Below are 21,775 nucleotides of genomic sequence, written 5' to 3'. Positions count from 1 at the left end.
CACTATTATTATACAAAGAGACCATAGATTGAAGTAGACACATACAATGTAACTTTATAAATTTTGCTCTCACAAAGTCAGAGGTTACTGGTTTGTTTACAGGAAGCTTTTCATTTTAAACCCCAGAAGAAGAGTTATGACTTCACGTTGTGTGGGAGGCACAGCCCACAGATGTTTTTAAAATTTTACACGAGAGGGGGTGATGAAATGAATATATCAACATCTCGACCTCGGGTGTGATATTACTTTAATACAACAGTTATATGAGCACAACATAGAAGTTAAAGTTATTATCAACACATTATTATTAACTCCACCAACTCAATTTAACTGAAACTAGACTGTTGCTGAGCAACCCAAACTTTCTATTCTACAGCACTCTGCTACTTTGTTGGTATCTATGGTTACCACAGAGCAGCTACTTTGTAGTATCAACCTTGACTTGTATGTGAAAAGAAATGAATGTGATCATGAAACCAGTGACATTAGAGACTGATGTGTGATTCAGAGGTTTGAGATTGATAAACCAAGAAGAACTACGTCAGCTGTAAATGTTAAAATATAGAAGTCTTGGCTAAGGAGGAGTGATGTCACTCAGGGAATGCCTCTTGTCCAGTCAGATTTCTTGGTCTGAACTGAACTGTTGTATAATACAGCATTGAGCACCCAAAGTCAAAACAGAGCTTATGTGCCTGAGCTTGTGGAGTACAGTATGGCATACTGTTGATCACACCACCATCACAACTCTGACATAAAGTTTGTGCTATTAAGTGATTTACTTATATTTCAATACCAAGAGCCACACTGTCCTTGTATCTATTGGTGTTTTCGGACTGCAGGAACTTATTCATAGTTCTAGGAACTGTTGGAATCCTCTCCCTTTTTTTTAGTGATTCCACACCACAGGAACTATGAACATTTAGTTCCTGGAACCCCGTTTAGAGGAACCTTTTTAGCTCCTGCTTCAGAGTAGATACTCTTCCAGCACCATGGCGGTGGGAGTGCAGACAGAAAAAGGCCCCCATGTTGAGTAGTCCCTAGTGGATAGGTCCTCTTCAAAAAGTCCTCATAACAGTTTGGACCGAAAACACCTTATACATATATACTGCTTCATCCATGACGACTGTTTTGGTATGCTGTTTGTTTCTAATTGTGAAAAGTCCTAGAGATGTTGCTCTCCTTTATCGTCACTCAGGGAATGCCTCTTGTCCTATCAGATTGCTTGGTCGGAACTAACTGTTGCATAAACCCCTTTGTCCCAGTTAGGTCATCACTTGATTACCACCACACATAGACTCAGGTTCACCCTGAGTCAGATCATACACATTGCATTTCAGTGACTGACTTTTTGCTTTGTAATGTAAACCGATTGGCTGTGATGTGTTTAAAGATAAGACATACATTGACGCCAGACAAAGAGCAAGCAAATGCTGCCGTCATCATATGAAACAAGACATGAGCACTGTACACCCACAGATGACTCATATCACATATCCGTATCCAAGGTCACAGCCCCCACCTTCCTCACAAAGTGCAGCTTCAACTCAGTCAGCTTGAGCTGTCTTCAAAGATCACACTGACTATTTTATAAACGAAAAAACAAATGATGTTTTGATGAATCGAGAAATGATAAAGAACCCTGCATTGCATGTTTTCTTTTTTTAATTTGCACAGTAAAAAAATAAACATTTATGTAGACAAATAATGAAATAGACAAAATTCAGTGCAGGCAGAGGAAGAAAATTTATAGAACAAAGAAAGAATTTTGAAGCTGCCACCTAAATAATGTTAAAATAATACCAAATAAAAAAATATTCTAAACATAATTAAGATACAGAAAATAATATGTACCTAATATGTAAAAATAAAAATGAATAAACTGCATTCAGTAGTGTTGTAGTCAAGACCACACCAACCAAGACCATAAATATCAATGAAAAATGATCATCTTGTGTTCAGTGGGCGTGTCACTCACTTAGACTGCAACACCGGGAAGGTAAGTGAAATTATTCGTTTTTTTAGAAAGAGACATTTTCCTTCTAATCACAATGATGACATGGAAACATAGCAGGTCAGTGGTGCTCTTGACCAATCTTGATTTAAAATCTGGAGTCCGCCCAGTCTGAGACTGAGTGAAAATGCTTTCGATTCCAGATTTTCTGTCTCTGTTTATCTGATTTGCACAAAGGGCATAACGATGGGCTCTTGAACCACAGCTAACGTTAAGATCAGACTGATCAGTCTATTGTCACACTTAGCTGATAATACTTAAACATTATTACTGACAGTGAAGCTATAAATCTATCTTATTCACTGTTGTTCGTCTCTGAGTCTGGTTCTCCTCGATGTTTCTGCCTCCTAAAGGATGATTTTTCTTTGCCACTGTAACTTTGCTAAATGTTATTTAGTGCTCATGATGGATGAATGTTGGGTCTTTATAGATAATACAACAAAGAGTAATGTCTTTTACCGGCTTTTTGTAAAGTGTCTTAACATATGGTATGAATTGTTTCTATACAAATAAAGACTGATTGATTGAACCATTTCTCTATTCTTACTGTACCAAACGACTCATGTTAATAAACTCCTTTAAGTTGGCATCCACTGCAGCATAATGATAAACTCACAGGACGATCTACGTCTCTTACTAACTTGATATTCTGTGTCTTGGGCTTTGATTTCTCCTCTTCCTTTCATTTGTTGCATAATGCACTGTAATCATTTTGCCCTCTGATTGATTATTGATAAGTGAGATGTAAAGCTTTTCTTCATGGCAGTACTTGTGACGAGCAGTGGTATGAATAAATGATCTTGAACTTGAATCTGTCACTTTGTTTAATGTCAGGATTCACCTTTGGGAAACGAGTCTGCTCACTGTTATGTAACCAAGCTGCCTGATGGAGAACTGGAGAGGAATAGTCAGAACACTTGAATAAGAGGGATCAGTGGATGTGCTATTTGGCAACCAACAAGGAGAGGGGATATAATGCAATCCTGCAAAAAAAAAAACTGTGACTTCTATGTTTTTGTACTATTTACTTATTTCATGTTTATTTGTATGGAGCGAGTAAACCACACTACAGCATTTACAGCCTAAGCTCATTTGCAATGCCCTTCCCTAGATGGATCTTTAAAATATGTAAAACTCAACTAGTAAAATGAATGTGCATATGTGGAGTCCATAGTGTTCAAACTGCTTATGTCGTCCTCTGTTAAGTTTGCCAATAAACATTTTGTTTCTTTTTTCCTGAAGTGTTTAAGTCAAATGTGTATTTCTGCATTAATAAGAAACGGTGAGAATTTAGGTTAAAAAAAAGTATTATCATGTGTTGTTTCTTAAATCTATGGACTAGGTTTTTGCTAACCTTCATGAGCTGGGCCCGAGACCCTGCAGCTCCCACTATGCAAAATACACTTTTCCTTCTCCACTTTTCAGAAAAGTTCTCCTCAAACAGGCTGTTTGGAGATCTCTACCCTTTGTGACAGGTAGGTGACACTCCCACCCACAGAAAGGTGTTTGTTCTTACCTGTGAGTCAGCCTTCGATTGGGCATGATGAAAGAAAGTCAAAGCCACCCGCATGCCAATTTACATTTAAAGGTACAGACACAGAAACAGCCTGTTCTGAGCAGGTCTGGAGTAGAGGGGTTTATAGACATGATCAAATACAGGACCAGAGTGGATTTTTTTGTGATGAACTTCACAGACATGAAGACAAAACACAGTTTTGAGGAGCTCTGAGACTTATTTAAACTTGTTGAAAAGGAGAATAATAAGTTACCTTTAACACATTTTCGAAGGGCCTAAAGTCTCAAACTGCTTAAAACCCTGAACTGTACATCCAGTACAGCTATGTTCCACTTAAAGGGCTAAATGATGCATGGGGTAAGAAGATGTTACCACAGTTTTTTTTAATGCACCTGCTGATTCATCACAAGAACCCCCGTCAGCATTTTCTTGCCCTACATTGTAAATGTGTGTTGCAACTGTGTAGGTGTTGTAACAATGTGTTTTGAGATTCAATGTGAAACAATAATGCCAATAGTTTGATCCTCTGTTTAAAGGATCTCAGCTGGCAGAAGGTTAATGAACAATATAGATACTATTCTGCTCTCATTGATAGGCAACACATTAGGGTCTATTTTAAACAGAGGTCTTAGAAGGGTAAAAAAACTCGTCTGGTTTGGTTTGGACACTTTGCGTCACATTCCATAATCTGGGAACCCCCTCAATATTTCTTGCCAGACAACTATAAGTTACAGAAATGTTATCACAGAAACATGAAAAAAGGCGTGCAAGGGGAAAGAAACGTTTTCACACCTTTCAACAGGATGCATCAAAACAGGCAGATGAATGTGTCACAAAGGTAGGTCACACTTTCACACGGGAATAAATGAGGGTGAAAGGGGTTCAAGTGACACGTTCAATGCTATCTATAGGTTTATACTGTAATCACAGACTCCATGACAATGACATTACACGCGCACACACACACACACACACACACACGCACACACACACACACACACACACACACACACACACACAGGTACAGATGTAAAAAATGACTGACAAAGAAATCAACTCTGACCACAATTGGACAAACAGTTATCTCTTTACAAATCAACGTGTGCATCTTTGAGATCAGTCACAGTCTTAGCGGAAATGAAAGCAGATCTAGCCAACACACACCAACACAGTCTGCCTGCATATAAACACACAAAGAGAGGGAGGGTGTGGACACAACAAGACGGCAGAGCAGCACAGGTAAAGATCAGCTCTGCAGGAAGACGACACAATCATGCAGCTGGTGAGTTGTGTTTCTGCTCTCATTATCTGTAACTGGTTTTATAGACAACAAGATTATTGATAGGGGCGCTTAAAGGTGTATATGACATAAAATTTAGTGATTTTATGTTTTATATTTTTTTTCATTTTACTTCTTTTCCTCAAATTTGAGCCTTTAGTTCTTAAAATTTGGATGTAAACATCGTTAGAATTGATTAAATGGAAAACCTGCTAAACACACAAAAAGGGTTCACAATAGATCAAGCATTCTTGTAAATATAGTTTGCTAATGACTTCTTCCTTTTCTGGATTTCTCTTCAGCGGTTTCTTTTTTGTTTGTGTCATGTTTTAATGTCCAATAACCGAAGGCCCCATGCACTCCCTTGTCTTCTTGTGTTAAGGTGTTTCAAGCTGTGCTGGTGCTGAGCCTGGTCGTGCTCTTAAACGCTACCAGGAAGAGCCCGTCAGTGAACTTAAGACAGAGAACCAGACCAAAAGGCAAGACTGTGAGACTGCTCCTGGACCCTCCAGTGCTGCCTCATATCACCAGTGTGTCTGCCTCAAACATCGCCAATATGTCTCTGTCACCATGGAAATACAGGTGAGGGTGAGGGGTCCATGATGTCATCGTTTTTCAGCAACTCTTTGCGCCTTCTTGAGAGAGCAATAAAACTGAATGTGTTTGGTAATTTTGTAATTTCAAGTACTGAACTTTCCTCAGACACTCATTCGAGGCATCTCGTCTGCCAATGTGGATCTCTCATGCTGAGTGCCTGACCTCCGGCTGTCTGAGCCTGCAGGGGCTTGGAGAGGATGCGGCCCTGATGGCTAAACCTATCGTCCACCAGGTCCTGGTCCTCCACAGGTGAGCCACCACCTTTGTATTTAAAGCGGGTTCCTTGAAGTTGGCTTTCAGTCTTCCTTCCAAAAAAAGTGAAATGTAATGAGGAGAACATTTATTCTCTTCATCTTTTATATGTGACATAAGCTGATAAGGTGGGCAATGATCATGGATCAATCGGGCATCACTCAATTATAATGGTATACCAGTAAGGGAGAAAATTAAAACCAAAAGCAGAACTGCATTAAACTGTGGTTCCACATGTGCTCACTTGAGCTGGCTCCAAAAGGAAAGTGTTAACCTTTCCAGCTTCAGTGTTTCGACCGTGGTCAGAGCGCACAGGGGACACCTGTTGGTGTGCTCCAGGGCCGAAGTTGCAGCTCTTAACCTCGGATTGACCCCCGTCACTTTCCGGCTTGTTTCTTGAAGTGTCGGTTCATTTCATTTTTAGTTTCACTTGCTCACTCCACCACCCACACACACACACTGAGTTATTCACAGACAGACATACGCTATTAGTATAACACAAGGAATCTCCATAGGTCCCATTTTTATAGCATCAGCTTTGATTATATTGTGGTTAAAAGTAACGCATAGGTTTGCATAATGATGTGTGTGGCTGAGTTAACTGACAGGTAGGTGTGTTTTCCAGGTAGCTGTTTGTCAGGAGGCTTGAGGCTCCACCTCTTTTTCTAAGCCGATCAAAAGTTAGGTGAAAATGTAATTTCCAATATGGCGACCACCATCATTTAGCTTCAAAACACTTCTACAGAAAAAAAAAATGGCTGACGTAACTAAGACTACGTCCATCTTTTATACATGTTATGATAACATCTTATGGAGCCAATGCAGTACCTCACTGTTTTCCAAGAGTCAAAGCTAATTTTGATATGCATTATGAAATAAATAACTACAATCTGAAATAAGTTTTTATTTAAATAAAAGTAGGCATATGAAAGACAACACAGTGAAATTTGTATCATGAGTTTTGTACTCTTGAGGTTGTATTCTCAGAATGGTAAAACACGTCAATCAAATAAGAATGATGTCATGGTTTTTGATTTCATCATCATTCTTCTTGTCTTCTAAACTGCTCATTTCATTTCATTTACCTGAAAACCTTACAATGATAATATCTGTGTACAGTATTCTCAACCTACACTAATCCTTTCATTTCACTCCAGAGTCCAAAGGCAGCGGCCCAACAAGAAAAGCGGGAAGAAGACGAAGAAGAGGTATGACTTCAGACTGGGGACGGAGGAGGTGGCAGTGGGCTGCACATGTGTGAGGCCCATTGTTTTACCACAGGAGATTTCTGTGGGCAGGACTTGAAGCGTACTTCTTTATTTTTGTCTGTAAAAACTCTGTATAACGCAATGTAATCACTGAATCAAAGAATCCTGTGTGTTTAATGACTTTTTATACTGTTAAGACAAAGAAGCTTGTAGCGTAGCTGGATGCTAACAAGCGGAATAAATCATGTAAATGTGTATATTTCTCTTGGCCTGCATGATATGAGATTTTGTCTTTTAATCCCTATAATGTTTCACATTTATTATAAAAATCATATTTCATTGTAAACAATATCAAAAACATTTTATTAAAGATTTTGTTCAAGCTTTTGTGTCTTTTTGGGTTAAATAAATACTCACTTAAAGAAAATGGAAGTTCAAAGTAGGATTTGAAAGCATACTAGTTCATAGCCTTGGCATACGGCATGGGAGTAGTTCAGTCTGTAGGGACTGTGGGTTGGGAACCTGAGGGTCGCAGGTCCAATTCCAAGTGCGGATGAAGTCTGGAAATTGGTCTGGTAGCTGGAGAGGTGCCACTTCACTTTCTGAGCACTGCCAAGGAGCCCTTTAGCAAGGCACCGAACCCCAGTTTAAAAAGTCTGGATACGCCCCTGCATCTCAGTGTGTATAAACATCCATGCTCAATAATGTACTTTCAATCAAAGAGAAACAGAAAGAAGAAGGACAACATGTTTATTCAGTCAAGCGGTTTTTACTGACCATGCCAAATAATTACAATCAATCCAGCCGTTTAGGATATACAGCAACACACAATTACAGCAAGTACAAATCCCACGTTTACGACCTCCCAGTGACAGTGCAAACATTTTAGACGTTTCAATCAAGTCAGTATGACTCAACAACTCGAGCAAATTTCACCTTTCTTTTTACTCCAATGGGTTTCACTCCCCTCTCAAATCATAAACGGATACTTGTGTGACTCATGCCAACACGAAGGGAGAACCGCTGGTTAGCCAGAAACCCCCAAAAGTCATACATTCAAAGCCAAATATGTCTGAATCCTGTACTTTCCTTGTGATGTTATTGTTGTTTAGACTGTGTGTATATATATGAGCCTGCCGTCATGTATATGTGTGTGTGCTTTTGATTTGTGCTTAATGAAAAAAAGAGTGCAAACAGTGCTCTAAATCTAAGAGTCTCAAATGCATGTCACTGATCTACAACTACACTACTAGTTAAAGTTTCACTAAGAGCCTGATGGCAGAATACAGGAAAGTGTCCTCCCTTTTTATGTTTTTTTTTTTGTTTCTTTTACTTCCCGAGAGCTCTGTAGAGACAAACATACAGTAAACCTGATGCTCCTTTTTTATATTCATTAACCATACTGAGAGATTCACCGAGTTCAGCACACGCAGACTATCCCAAACCAAAAACACCCATAAACTGTGCAGAGACGAATCAGAGAGTGGTGGGCCAGGGGGAAACCTTTCTATTTAGTAGAAAACAGCAGAAGTATGTAAGTTGTGTCCTGTTTATATGTCTGGTATCCTCTGATATCCTGTAAAAAGAAGCTCTGTATTTTGAATTGATTTGAAAGGAAATGAGCCCCTTAACTACATCTGTGCATCCAGGGAAATATGTAAATGATAACGCCCACCTCTGTAGTCATGGTAACACTGGAGGGAACAGTGTAAATAGCTGCTGCTGCTGCCAAACAAGTTGCATTCAGTGACAATTTTTGATAGAACCAAATGGAAAGAGAGCACTTTAAGCAGATCACAAACCGTTTTAGTTTCCTGCTTCCTGTCTGAAAGAATTATTGTAACCAGAGAGCTATGATTTAGCATTTACCTCATCCATGATGGAGGTTTCATTCCTCACCAGACAATCATTACCCCCCCCCCCCCCCTTCCACACCACACCACCAAATTTCCTTAAGAAAAAAGAAGAGATTTTTTTTCAACACTTCTCGTATTTTCAACATCAAGATTTGGCTTAACTTTGTACAGCTTGTTCAGAACGATAACATTTAATGTGAAAATTTGCCTTTTTTCCCCCAGTTATTGAGTTCTTTTTTTTTTCTTTCCTGCACTGCTTTGATTTTTTTTTTTTTACCATCTTTGAAAGTCCCCAGTCCACCTCGTTCTCTTTTGTCTTCCCCAGCTGATCTCATCTATCGGCAGGCTTCCTCCTTCATCTCCTTGTTCTTCCTCACTTCTTCTGCGTGCTTATCCTGCCAGACGAACACAAAGACATGGCAACACGAGACTCATTAGTTATGTATGAATAAGCATTAAAACAGGGGGAGGCTGGCAGAACAAAGTCATATTACAGTGACTGTTTTAAACAGAAGAATGATACAGAGAGAATATTTTCCACCTCATATAAAATTAATTATTTCTTATCAAGTTTGTGAACAATGTTAAAATAGAAATACATGCCTCATTTAGATTAAAACATATGCTTGTAAAGGAAAAGTTAGATATTTTGGAAATAACGCTCTTTCCCTTTGTGAAGATGAAATCATCTTTTAATGGTAGAAATATATTCCTGTGTTTATTTCTGGACTCTGACCTGGAGTCTGCAGCAATCCAACGATACACATGAAATGAAATTCTAATTTCCTGAATATAAAAATATGTCAAAACTTTTAAACGGCATCTTTAAAGATGCCAGTAGCTGGATTTTCACACCTTCACACCTCCAGACGGCGCCTGACTTTCTCCCCTCTCTGATTCCAGTCTCCACGCCAAAACTAAGTAAACTGGCTGCTGGCATACAAATACATCATCTAATATAAGTTAGAGAAAAGAAAACAGCTCCATAACTGATTAGCTTTTCCTTTCAAAGTATAACAAACATAAAAAATGTTTTTTCCTGTCGATAAAAAGATTGGTCCAACTCTAAAGCTAAATCAGTTAATCTGTAGAGGTGAGGTAATTAGCCTAGCTTAGCTTCATAACTCAAACACGTGTAAATGGTAAATGGAGTTCAGCTTGTATACTGTTTTCTTGTCTTCTGAAAACTCAAAGTGCTTTTACACCGCAGGTCACACCTACACATTCACACACAGTTAGCAGAGGCTGCTATGTAAAGTGTCCATCAGTATGAATAACTAATCCATTCATACACCTCCATGAGCCCACGAAGCAGCGGGAGCAACAAGGACACATCAGACATGAAGCTGCAGGAGCTAAGGATCGAAACCTACGAGAGACAACAGACTCTACCGCTGAGCCACAGCCGTGTGCTCTCCAAAGTTCAATACACCCTCCCCTCCACTCAAAACTGAGAATTACCACAATGTGACGCGTCTGTCTAACCCATACAGAAACAGAAATGTAAAAATGATAACACGTGGTGTATACTTCCTTCACACCAGAGAAATCAGCTGAAAACTCCAGCTCTGAGCTTTAACGGCGTACATGAACGTGGTTTTGGACTTCTCATCCATCATAAAGACTAAAAGCATCACTTCAAATGCCTTGTACCTAAATTAGCACTAGTGCATTAAATAGCAAGAAAAATATTAGATTGCACCAGAAACGACTGTACAGTGTTGTTGAACTAGTAGAACTGGACTTTATCTATTGTTCAGGAAAAGTTTCAGGGTAAGAAAACAACAACCATCAAAGTTGGATTTGATTATAGGAAACTGGACAGTACCTTCTCCTGCAGCCTCTCCAGCATGGCGGCGAGCAGAGCCTCCCGGTTCTCCTTGTTGGCCTCCATCTTCTGCTCGAGCTTTTCCTTGGCATTCTTGATGAAGTTGTTGTTCTCCTCAAACGCCTTCTGGATCACCTCTCGCTCATGCTCCCTCTTCTCGGCCAGGTGCTTCAGCAGCTCAGCCTCCTGGCACTAGAGGGAGATAGAGAGCAAAGCAATTAACAGCAGTCTTTAAGATCTTCAACAATGCAAGAGGCTGAAAAGGCATTAGGGAACATCTTACATGCTCCATTAACAGAGGGTCATGTTTTGGGTAAAGGTTGAGCGTCTTTAAAGGGTTTGTGTTCTTAGCTGGGCCCTCTGAAAGGCTGCTAATGGAAGTGTGACACACCTCAGAAATGATGTTTCAAAGATTAAGTTACAGGATAAATGTATGTTTGCATGTAAGGAAACCCCAGTGCCCCTTCTCTTAAAGGCATAGAGGACATATAGTGACTGTTTTTGTTTACTTGTTTAGTGTAGGTTATTTTTTAGTTTGTCAGTGACCGTGTACAAATCATACATTTATCTCAGCTAGACTCCATCTGCAGTCCCTGGTCAGGTAGACACTCACATTATATAAAATACAATACACATTTCACCATTACAAAATATGAGTAAGAGCTAGATAACGACACAGCAACATTCCCTAACCTCGGACCTGTCTCTTGGGCGCCTGCCATTTGTTTGATTTAATGCAACTGTGACCACTTATGCAAGAATTATGCTGCATTCGGGGGGCTCCTCGGATGGTCCCAGTTTCCGAGTTGGGAAGTTGTTCTTCCGACTTCAGTGTGTTCATGTACTTTCAGTTCAGGAAAGTCGGAATGTTGTAACAACAGCAAAAAAAAAACATTCTGACGTTGAGTCGGGCAACTAATTCTCTCTGGTGTTCATGTGCATTTGACATCTCGAAAACTTGTTTTTCTGATGACACCACATGAATGCACTATTAGTCATTTACGTGTGTTTTTCCACCAGTGAACAAAATAATGATCTATGAGACGCAAAACACAGCTTTATTGTTAGGATGGACGTACTCTAAAAAAACATCTTAAAGTGTCATTCATAAACAGCTTAACACTTAATCACTCATTACAAGGGTACCACTGCTTTGTGTTGTTTATCAGTTTGTCTTCTCGGGAAAACATTAAACATAGTAATACTGTAAGTGCTGACTAATGTAAATATTAACCTTTGACATTTGTAAAAGAGACCTGAAGAGGTGGCCAATAAGCCTCTGGCACTGCTGAGGTGTCTTAAAGTAAAGCCTCGAAACTGCAACCAGGACCAGTTGGCTATGCAGATTGAAGGTCCAGTGAATGAGCCCTCCAATGAAATGATTTCAATCAACGTATTCGATCAGTACTGTTAGCGTTAGCCTCCTGGCTGACATTAGCTCCCTCTGCCTGCCTGGCTCCCATCAGCCTTCGGAGCTGACACAAATGATTGTTAACAAGTTCTAGTTTGGGTCGAATGCCCGAGCCAGCTCGCTCCTTTTCTTCTTCTTTCTTTCCTGGCACGCTAACTTTGTGCAGGTCTTGGAATGGCTTCACTTTTTACTGAAGCAACAATAAATCAAAAAGTGTGTTTAAGTTGCTTTAAGAGGTAATGTTGACTATTAAGGTGTAAAATAAAATGCTAATGGTCATTATTGTTTAAAATTAGGATGCACCATCTTTTGTTGCTAACCTCCGGGGGCCCTCCCCATGTGACTGGATCCCAGAAAGCGTTCACGTTAATCCCTCTTTGTGGGCGGCCTTGACTGCAACTGTAAAGGTTTCTATATGATAAAGATGATGTGGGACAAAAGGAATATTTTCCTTTTCAAATTAGCCCTGAATCTACCTGAAACTGCTGAATATGTTATGAAGACAAAAGACATCCTTATATTAAAACTCACACCTCTTAATTTGTCTGAAATAAGTGTTTCCTGTAGTCCTGATTGTGAGAATGTGATTGGGAAATATGATTAATGTGCCTTTAATGAAATTAAAAGAAATTATTATTTCTGGAAACAGATGTTGTTTTCGGATGTCTGAACGTTTGATTGGAGGGGCACATTCTCTGTTCTCACCTTTCCCCTCTGACTTCCTCCTCCTCTCTCCATGCTTCTCTTAGCTTGATGAATATGAACCATTGTCAGGGTGTCCTTGCATGATCGCCCCTGTACTTTCATGTTCCTCTTTTCATCTTCCCCTCCCTCCCTCTGCTTGGGTTTCCTCCCTTCTTTTCCATCAACTCCAGTCCATTCCCTCCCTTTTTTTTCCCTTTTATCCATTTCCCCCCCCGGATTGATAAATCACGGTTACCACAATGAGTGTTGTCAGATGTTGACAAAGCCTGAATGGGCCACAAATACCTAGGGTTAGGGTTACGGTTAGGGTTAAGGCCGGTCCACTTAGGTTTCTTGAGGGTGTTTTGATGCCAAATCTTAACTTCGTCTCAGCCTTACGCACCTTCCGCCTTTCCTCCGCAGCCTCCAGCTTCTTCTGGATCTCCTCCAGGGACGGGTCACGGCGCTGTGGCATAGAAGTATTGAGCTCTGGCACGCCGTCAAAGGAGGGGGGCTTAAGGATGACCTCGAAGGCCTGGCCCGAAGCCCGTTTGTTTATCTCAATCACCTCCACATCTTTGATGACGCACCAACCCAGGTCCACTGCATCTGTGGTGTTGGATCATGACCACGTTTAATGGAGATTAGACATTAACTTTACACTTTTTATATAAAAAAGCAAAATGTCACCTGACACCTTCAGAGCATGGTTTGTGTTTTATTACTTTATTGCTTTACTTGCAGAAATTCCAACATTTCTCAGTATGTCACGTTTCTTTATTGGTTGTGTAACTATAGCTTTTTCTGCCCTGAAATACTGTCGAGGTGTGAAAGAGTGATTTCCTCACCTTCTGCCTTGTATGTTGTTTTTTCTGCAGTCTGTGGGTTTAGGCAGGCGCAGAATAGAGACACCAGGGGGAGCTCTTTAACCTTCTCTTTGTAGGCTGAGGACGCACAAACACACACACTTGTTCTGTTAAGTGTGACATTGTGATGACTCCCATCTAAATGATGAGCAAGCCTTTTAGATCTGATGATGTAATCATTTTCCATTTCAGTGGCATTGACTCGTCATTGTCGTTGTGTTATTTTAAAGCTTCATAATAATGACAAGATACATGCTTCAGATGATAAGATTGCACTCATTCATTTTCATTCAATGCATCATTGACAGTAAAGGTAAAGGCGAGCAGTGAGGTGTGCGACTTCTGCTGAGGCTGCGTTTACCTGCCAGAGTCATCTTCTCACTGCGTATGTAACTCTCCAGGGAAGCTGAAGATCCTTCTCAATCTGTCAGAGGGAGACATGCAGACACACAAAGGGGACGAATGAAACAAGGCGGCTTCAAAGGTCACATCGTGAATGTGAGAAGGTGGCAGAGGGGGACAAAAAAAAAAGGAACAACACCGCAAGCTGCAGATTAATTGTGTTAGCACCTCCCATTAAGGCTTATTTCAACCAATGAGAGAACAGCTCTGCAGACAAGTAATACATGCGGGCCAAATAGAGAGTAAATTCTTGCCAGGGATAGAAATAGATCAGTGTTGAATACTTTGAAGGGAGGAGAAAATCAAAGCAGTGAGTTTTATGAGACAGAAGAAAATAATAAGACGTCATCACAAACGTAATATAGCATGCTACTTTTTGATCTGAGGTCATCAGACATCATCATCTACATCTGACCAATATATCAAATCCCTCCTTTATTCAGTGACTAACACAAACAAAGTCCTCTAGTTCACATGCTTGTTTACTCTTGAAACTGATGATGTGGCATATCTTGTGTTCCCAAAACTGCAACATGACAATTCTCAGAGTTCAAGCTTAACTCAGTAAAACCTTTTTTACATGCTTTATGTACGTCCTAATGTCTTCGCTGTCTGTTTTCTGCACTTGGGCCGGTTGTGGCTCAGTTGGTAGAGTCGGTTGTCTCTCAACTGGAAGGTCAGGGGGTTCGATCCCCAGCTCCTGCAGCAACATGTCGAGGTGTCCTTGGGCTGCTTGATCGGCAGCGTATGAATGTTTATTAATGAGATTAGTTAATACTGATGGACACTTTACATAGCAGCCTCTGCCGTCAGTGTGTGAATGGGTGTGAATGTGTGACCAGCAGTGTAAAAGTGCTTTGATTAGTCAGAAGACTAGAAAAGAGCCATTTACCATTTTGTTTTAAAACATTAACTTTTCGGGGGAACTGGCAGTGAAATGGTTAACTCATGCAGCCCGGGTTTTAATCCGTCCTGTGGCTCCTTTCCAGCATGACGTTCCCCACTGTTTCTCTCTCTGTCCCTGTTGTCCAACTCTATCCACTGTCCTATCTCTACAATAAAGGCACAATAAAGCCAAAAAAATCATCTTAAATTCAAATTAATTATCCATATTACCTTGTTACCAGTTTATTTTTGCAATTGTTCCACTGTATGACAATCTGGTGAAGATTAATACTTCAGACCTTTAAGCAGTGCTGCATTTGCTACAACACATGAAGTCACTAAAGGAAAGTATGTGTGTGTTGACTGTGGATTTTTGATTACTTTCAATAACGCCTTTAATATTTTATTGTGGGAAAAAATAAATCCAATATGTTCCTTTTTGATTAAAGATTTTGAGGTAAGCAGAGTTTGAACAGTTCTTTTCAATCTAATGGAGACGGAGCAAACTGTCTCCCCAGACCTTTCACCACCTGCTTTCACTGCCAGTCTGTTTCCTGCCTCTCAGATGGCCTCATCAACACTGAATTGATGTCCATCTGATGGACTCGGATGCGATTAACATGTTCAGAATCTTTCAAACAAGCAGGCGAGATATTAAAGATATTGATATTGAAAGATAGCGCAAAGGTATTTATCCTCAACCCAACTTCCTTTATTCTGTTAAATGCAATACAAAGGTCCACTTCTACAGTAAATTCAACTTGATTAAAAGATAAAGATGGACCAAACTTTCCGCATCATTGCTCCTCAGGGAAAATCCTAACAACAATTACTCAAAGGAGTAGAATCCTTGTAAAGCTGTTGTCAGCTAATTGGATAATCTTCTTTGGTGAGAATCCAGGAGCGGTCTAACACAGTTTGTTGACCTTTTCACAGCTGAGCGCACACACTAATTAAGTTTTGCTTTAATTCTGGGATCCAGTGTCATGAACACTCCCATCGAGGGAGCACACACAAGAATCAGGGGTTGAAGAAAACAGGCTGCAGAGATATGCTAGAGATCAAATGAATGTTTGAACTCTAAAAATCAGGAGGAGATAAGCCCTGACGGTTCCTGATGAGAACCTTTTGGGGTCTAATAACATCTGTGATGCACCTGCCAGAATCCCCAAACTAGCTAACAACTGGCCTTCATCCCTTCATCTTTTGAAATGTTTTACATCCAAAACCATCAAATCAGATGTGACAGTCACAAGAATGTGCAACTTTTCTGATCCAGTAGATGGCGCCCTTGAGCACCAGCATTAAACCAAAAATAACTGCTGTTTGGCCACACCTCCGCTATTCTGTAGCCTCCGCTCTCCTACAGCGACACACCTTTAACCCCTCTCAACTCGAGTTCACACAGAGAAGTTTTTCACAAGCGGCAGACAAATGTGTCCTGGCTCGAGCTGCAATTGCCTGTGGCCTGAATTGTTGTGTTAGCAGGCTTATGTTAGCACACTTTAGTTAGCTTGTAGCTTCACATTGCACGCAAAACGCTTATGTGACATTCAAATAATCAGTGAGTATGTTGTTCTCCTTTTCTCTAGTCCTTGACTATAACTGTTTTTGTACACAGAGAGAGGAGTAGGCCGTCTCGTCCATGTAAACATGATGTAAACACCGCTCCGACAACAACACAGCCAGCGGGACTCACACTTCTCACTCAGACAGTCATGACATTATATTACATACAATAAACTTGTATGATATCCTGTATTTATCTGTAAATTGTTGTCAACATATAGCAGCATCTATTGTGAGGCATGCTAAATGCATTATCAAAATCAATTGTTTGCTTTCAGGGGAGGTACAAGGTGTAACTGCTTCTTGATTAACAACTTGCTATTGATTAGCTCCCCACTTCTGTTCAGCTTCTCTGCTGCTCTGCCACCATTAAGCAAAGTAACAGAGTAAGTAAGGGGTGTGGTCAAGCTTTTCCTCTTCTTTCAGTTTTCATGCTAGGCTAACCCAGTATTCTGTTTATGGCTCCTCCAGTTCAAAAGTGCGATCCATAGACTGTAATTATTAATCGACGAATCCTGAGTGACGTCACCCATCTGTTACTGCAGGGGGCTTTGAAATCTCATCGATGGTGGTCACCATGCTGAAAATGCTGTCTCATCCTAACTTTCAGTCAACCTAACAAGAGGCTAAGAGCTGAGGCGGTTTTTTAGCCTCTTGACAAAAAAAAGTTACATCTCACCCGCCCGAGACATGAGCTCATCAGATCCAGTTCCTTTTTTGAAAAAGGCAGTAAACATGTTAATATTCTATATTGTAAAAACAGTCTTTTTTGAACGGGTGTGTATGTGACTGCCGGTGCTTCTGCGGCCAGCCTCAAGTGGACACTCGATGAATTGCAGGATTTTGCACTTCTGCATTGGCTAAATGGAATAATGTCTCGCTACTTCAACAATTATATGATTTAGTAAATAGCTTCACTACATGGTTATGTGGACGCTTGAGATATTTAAACTCTTCAACACTGTTCATTACTGAGCTTTGATGCTTGGTATCAATCTCTAAATAATACAATTGTACATCAATTGCTTGGATCAAGCTAAGCTAACAAGGCAGCTAGCATCCTACCTGTATGTCTTCCTTTGCAGATTGTTTTTTAAGCTTTGTCATTCAGGATGTGCAATGCCTGAAAATAGGTGAGCCCAAAAGAGTGAGAAAAATGTCCTAATGATGAGACAACCTTTTTCACTGAGAAGGAGAAATGTCTCATTACAATGCATGGCACACACTCTTCACTCTGCAGGGCATACGCACACAAAGGCATACGTCCATGTACTGTATATATCTAGGCAATTCATATGCAACAAACACGCGCAAATACCTTAAAATACACACATTGTGCACACATCAAGCAGTTATAATTCGGTTTAGCTACACAGTTTGAACATCATTTAATGCACACACATCTGCTTCTCATCTTGTGAAACCACCCAGATTGCAGATCAATGCCCTGCTTCCTGCAGGAGGAGGGAACTCAATTACCTGTGTGTCAATACAGAGAGGGCGAGGGAGAGAGAGAGAGGGAGAGAGACAGAGAGAGAGAGAGAGAGAGAGAGGCGGCAACTAAAAAAGATTTCTGCACACACTGGGGATCATTTGGATCGTGTTGATTATGAATCTGCTGGGAGGCATATCACAGTGAACGTTTATGATACAATTTAGTTATATGTATGTACTGATAGTCCCAGATCACAGTCCACGGATAATGAAGGTTATTTTTTCTCTTTTATGTTGTCTTAGTTTGGGATAATAAACAGTAAGGTATAATGGTTTCCAAAACAGGTATAAATGACTGGGTTTGTTAAAATAAAATAACAGAGGTATTGATTATGAATTTTCATTCTCTGTTTGAATGTTCAATCTTACAGAAAAAGTCAACATTGCTGAAATGTAGGATTTAGTTTGTTACCAAGAGCCACATGAAAAGGTTGAAGTGTAGATCTTAATCATAAAATGGAACCTCGTCTGACCAGGTTTGCTCCTGCACCGGCTCCCCACGGGGATGTGTGCCAACGCCTCTCCTGTTTAATCCTCTACACTCATGTGCAGCAGTGTAGCAGAGAGGAAAGAACCATTTTAAAGTCTGCAGACGATTCTCTTATTGTCTGTCTGCTGCAAGGCAAGGAGACCAGTCACGGCCCAGTCATCCAGGACTCTGTGCAATGGTTTGAACAATCCTTCCTCCAGATGAACAGAACAAAAAAGAACAAATACTGTGCTTCTTTTTTGACTTCTGAAGTGAGTACAAACTTCTTGATTGACTGTCCTCTCCCTTCACATGGACAGAACCTTGACGACCTGATTTCATCATGATTCTATTGATTCTATTTAAACTATATTTACTTGGTGTCATGGTTTGGGAACCTGTCTCTTCAGAACAATAATCTTCATCATGTCTTGAACACACCCACCCTTTAAATGATGGATTTCAGCTTGTCCCATCTGGACATATATAGGTATAAAGTCCCATCCTGTGAAACTAAGCTATCCAACAGCTCTGTTCCAGCAGTCATCATTGAGATGAACAAGTTATACCAAATACAGCAGCGATGCTGTCAGAGCAGAATTCAGTACTTTTTAGATCTCTGCACATTTACTTTATCCTGATTTGTTTTGAACGACATCGCACAGCAACTTTCTATGCTTGTTTATGTGTCTCTGTCAGTTTATGTTGTAGTGGTCATTAGGCCTTCTTGTTGTTTGGATTTTGCTCATCACTGTGGTTGTATGTAAACTTTATATACCTGTGTACCACCAACCTGCCGAGGGACTGCAGATGGAAATTAGCCTATTTCGCTACAATCTGGCGTTTTTACATTAACAGTTATTTAGCTTGTCTTGAACACTGTTGTCACTTCATCATGTTTTGTCCTGTGTTGTCCATTGTGTGTAAAAGGAGGCCGATTCACTCACTGTAAACCAAATGTACCTACAGGTACAAATAAAGTTACCTTAGCTTAATGCTAAATATGAAGACACATGCAGCAGTCTGTTAGCCTAGCTTAGGATAAAGACTTGAAAAATCTGCCAGATCAAGGACATTTGTACTTTTAGGACCATCGTGAACATAAGTTATGGACATTTTCCTTTTTGAAAAATACAACTGTTATTTAAAGCTAGTAGGCTACTTCAGAAAACAGAGACATCGAACATTGGAACTAGAAAACTATTTCAACTAAAACTACATATATTTGATTAAAGACACTAAAAGTCAATGTTTTATATGAGGTTAAGTGAAGTTAAACGTATTATATGTACTGTTGCTCTTTGTTTATTACTCACGTCCATCATGATGATATCCATGGTAGTTATGTTTTGGATGTATGTATTTATGTCTTTGGGCTGTTTTTATGATAAATATTGCCTTCAAGGACCTCTGTTGCCCAAATTGCCCAGCGGGAATAATAAAGATTTTCCAATCCAATCCAAAAAAGTAACCAGCTTTTAGGCCTTTTCAAAGAGTTGCTTGTTGCTATAGTGATCATGATGGATTAAAGTTTGGATCATAATACAACAAAGAGTAAGGTCTTTACCTGCTCTTTATGTAAAGTGTCTTGAGATAACAGTTATGTTATGAATTGGTGCTATAGCTTCATCTGTAATCGTCTGCAGGAAGCTACTGACGGTGTTCAAAGTATATACCAAATCACTGTCCGTCTTCTCATGAACTATATTGACGAGTATGAAGACACATCAACCTTGTGAAAGTGTTACCTACAGAAGAGTCACTTTGTTTTAATGTAAGTGTATCTGTGTCTGTCATTTAAACTTGATATTATTCAACTCATATCTTCAGAGAGTTGTCGGTGTAAAATGAGTTTCCAAAAAGTCAGAAAAGAAAAAAAATGCCTCTGTTACCATGGAAACTGTAGTAGATGTACTTCTCTCATACGTGTTCATATTCTTGCATGAATAATAAACAGAACATAATGAATCTTACATTCTCATGAATACTTAACGTTATGTCGACATGTCTGTGTATTTGTTTTAATATTATCACTGCAATGATTCAATGTTTCTGAAGGAGATGTACAACTTTAATTTAACTCAAAATGTATACCAGCATGATGTTTGTATCTGGGGAAATGGGTCGAATTGCTCCCATCACACCTATATCTGACAAACCATGAGCCATTTTGACTCAGTTGTGTAGTTTTACAGTTTTACAAAGATTTCCCTCGTTAAGGTTTGTTTTTTTTAACCTACTTTTCTTACCTAATGTATGCACACAGAAAGCAATATACAGACACAATAATGATGTGGTATATATAAAGCTTAAGGTTAAAAGACAGGACACTACAAATACAAAGCAAATCGGACTTTTCAAAACAATCATTTCATATTTTCTCTGTTGTCTTTTCTTTTTGCTGTTGTCATCATACACACACACATTTTAACCCCCAAACATGAAAACACTCCCTTGTTTTCCTCCCTCTCTCGCTCACTTTCTCTCTCTCCCCCAAAAAGCAGACACAAAGCTACATCTGCTCATATGGAGGATCAATAATAAATGACATAGGTTGCACGCCATACGGTTTGAGGGTACACCGAGTTCTCTCCCTCACTCGTTTCTTCCTCCTTCTCATGCCAGTAGGAACTACTGCATCATCATCCTCACCCTCGCCCCATTACACTCCACCAAGGTACTCACTCTCCTACCAATTCTGATTAAGGTAAGCTAAAAAACTGAACCAAGAGAACCCAGAATAACACGAGTGAAACCAGCATGTGTGTGCAGCTGTGTGTTTGGGGATGCTACTTACCCCCCTCTCTCCCTGTCTTCTTCTCTGCTGCTGACGGTTGGACCGGTTACCGCTGTCTGGCTGCACGGATACAAGGCGCCGGGCAACAGCATCAGCAACAGCATCAGTGCAGCCTCCATGACATCACCATGGAGACGTCTTATTGGTCTGAGACACTGCCAGCATCCAGGTCTCCCAGCCAATGAGAGTGGAGAGGAAGGATGGGGGAGGGCTGACAGCTCTTTGTGTGGTACTGCAGGATGGGTGGTAGATGTTTCATTATGCGGTGCAGGAGTGTGTAATAGTGTATGTGTGTATGTGGGTTAGGCATGGAGAAGAGTTGACTGAAGTAGTGGGAGAAATTGGTGAAGATTGGTTGTCTGTGTATGTGAGTGATGGTGTGTGTGTGTGTGTGTGTGTGTGTGTGTATGTGTCTGCTGGTGAGTGTGTGTGGAGCTGGTTTCTCAGCAGGGTGCCGAGCCAAGAAGCATGCAGTACTCTAAATTATTAAGGTCCTAACTGTAAACACAAGAACCAGTAGAAAAACCTTTTGCTGTGTGAAGCACATGCAGTTCATTGTTTCAAACAAAACAACTGTAAGGACACCAAATCCTGGGACTTCTGCTGCTACATATATATATATACATACATATATAGCCATTCTGTTCATAT

The 21,775-nt window shown here is 40.1% G+C and overlaps 2 protein-coding genes across 2 annotated transcripts; one reads left to right on the top strand and one right to left on the bottom strand.

Moving 5' to 3' along the window:
* The first annotated feature begins 4,631 nt into the window (after positions 1–4,631).
* Positions 4,632–7,245, top strand: il17a/f3 (interleukin 17a/f3). Its single transcript, XM_061052592.1, has 4 exons — positions 4,632–4,809; positions 5,189–5,388; positions 5,509–5,652; positions 6,813–7,245. The coding sequence occupies exons 1-4, from the start codon at positions 4,801–4,803 to the stop codon at positions 6,958–6,960; spliced, it is 501 nt and encodes a 166-aa protein (XP_060908575.1). The 5' UTR covers positions 4,632–4,800; the 3' UTR covers positions 6,961–7,245.
* Positions 7,246–8,937: 1,692 nt separating this feature from the next.
* On the bottom strand, positions 8,938–21,250 carry stmn4 (stathmin-like 4). The gene is made up of 6 exons (XM_061052591.1): positions 21,125–21,250; positions 13,870–13,932; positions 13,491–13,586; positions 13,046–13,251; positions 10,548–10,739; positions 8,938–9,114 (listed from the first exon to the last, which is right to left on the bottom strand). The coding sequence occupies exons 2-6, from the start codon at positions 13,880–13,882 to the stop codon at positions 9,055–9,057; spliced, it is 567 nt and encodes a 188-aa protein (XP_060908574.1). The 5' UTR covers positions 13,883–13,932; positions 21,125–21,250; the 3' UTR covers positions 8,938–9,054.
* Between the last annotated feature and the right edge of the window lie 525 nt (positions 21,251–21,775).

The sequence above is a fragment of the Labrus mixtus genome, chromosome 12, assembly GCF_963584025.1.
Source record: "Labrus mixtus chromosome 12, fLabMix1.1, whole genome shotgun sequence".
In the NCBI taxonomy this organism is placed as follows: domain Eukaryota; kingdom Metazoa; phylum Chordata; class Actinopteri; order Labriformes; family Labridae; genus Labrus; species Labrus mixtus.
Note: the sequence above shows the minus strand (reverse complement) of the source record. Positions and strands in the feature narration are given on the sequence as shown.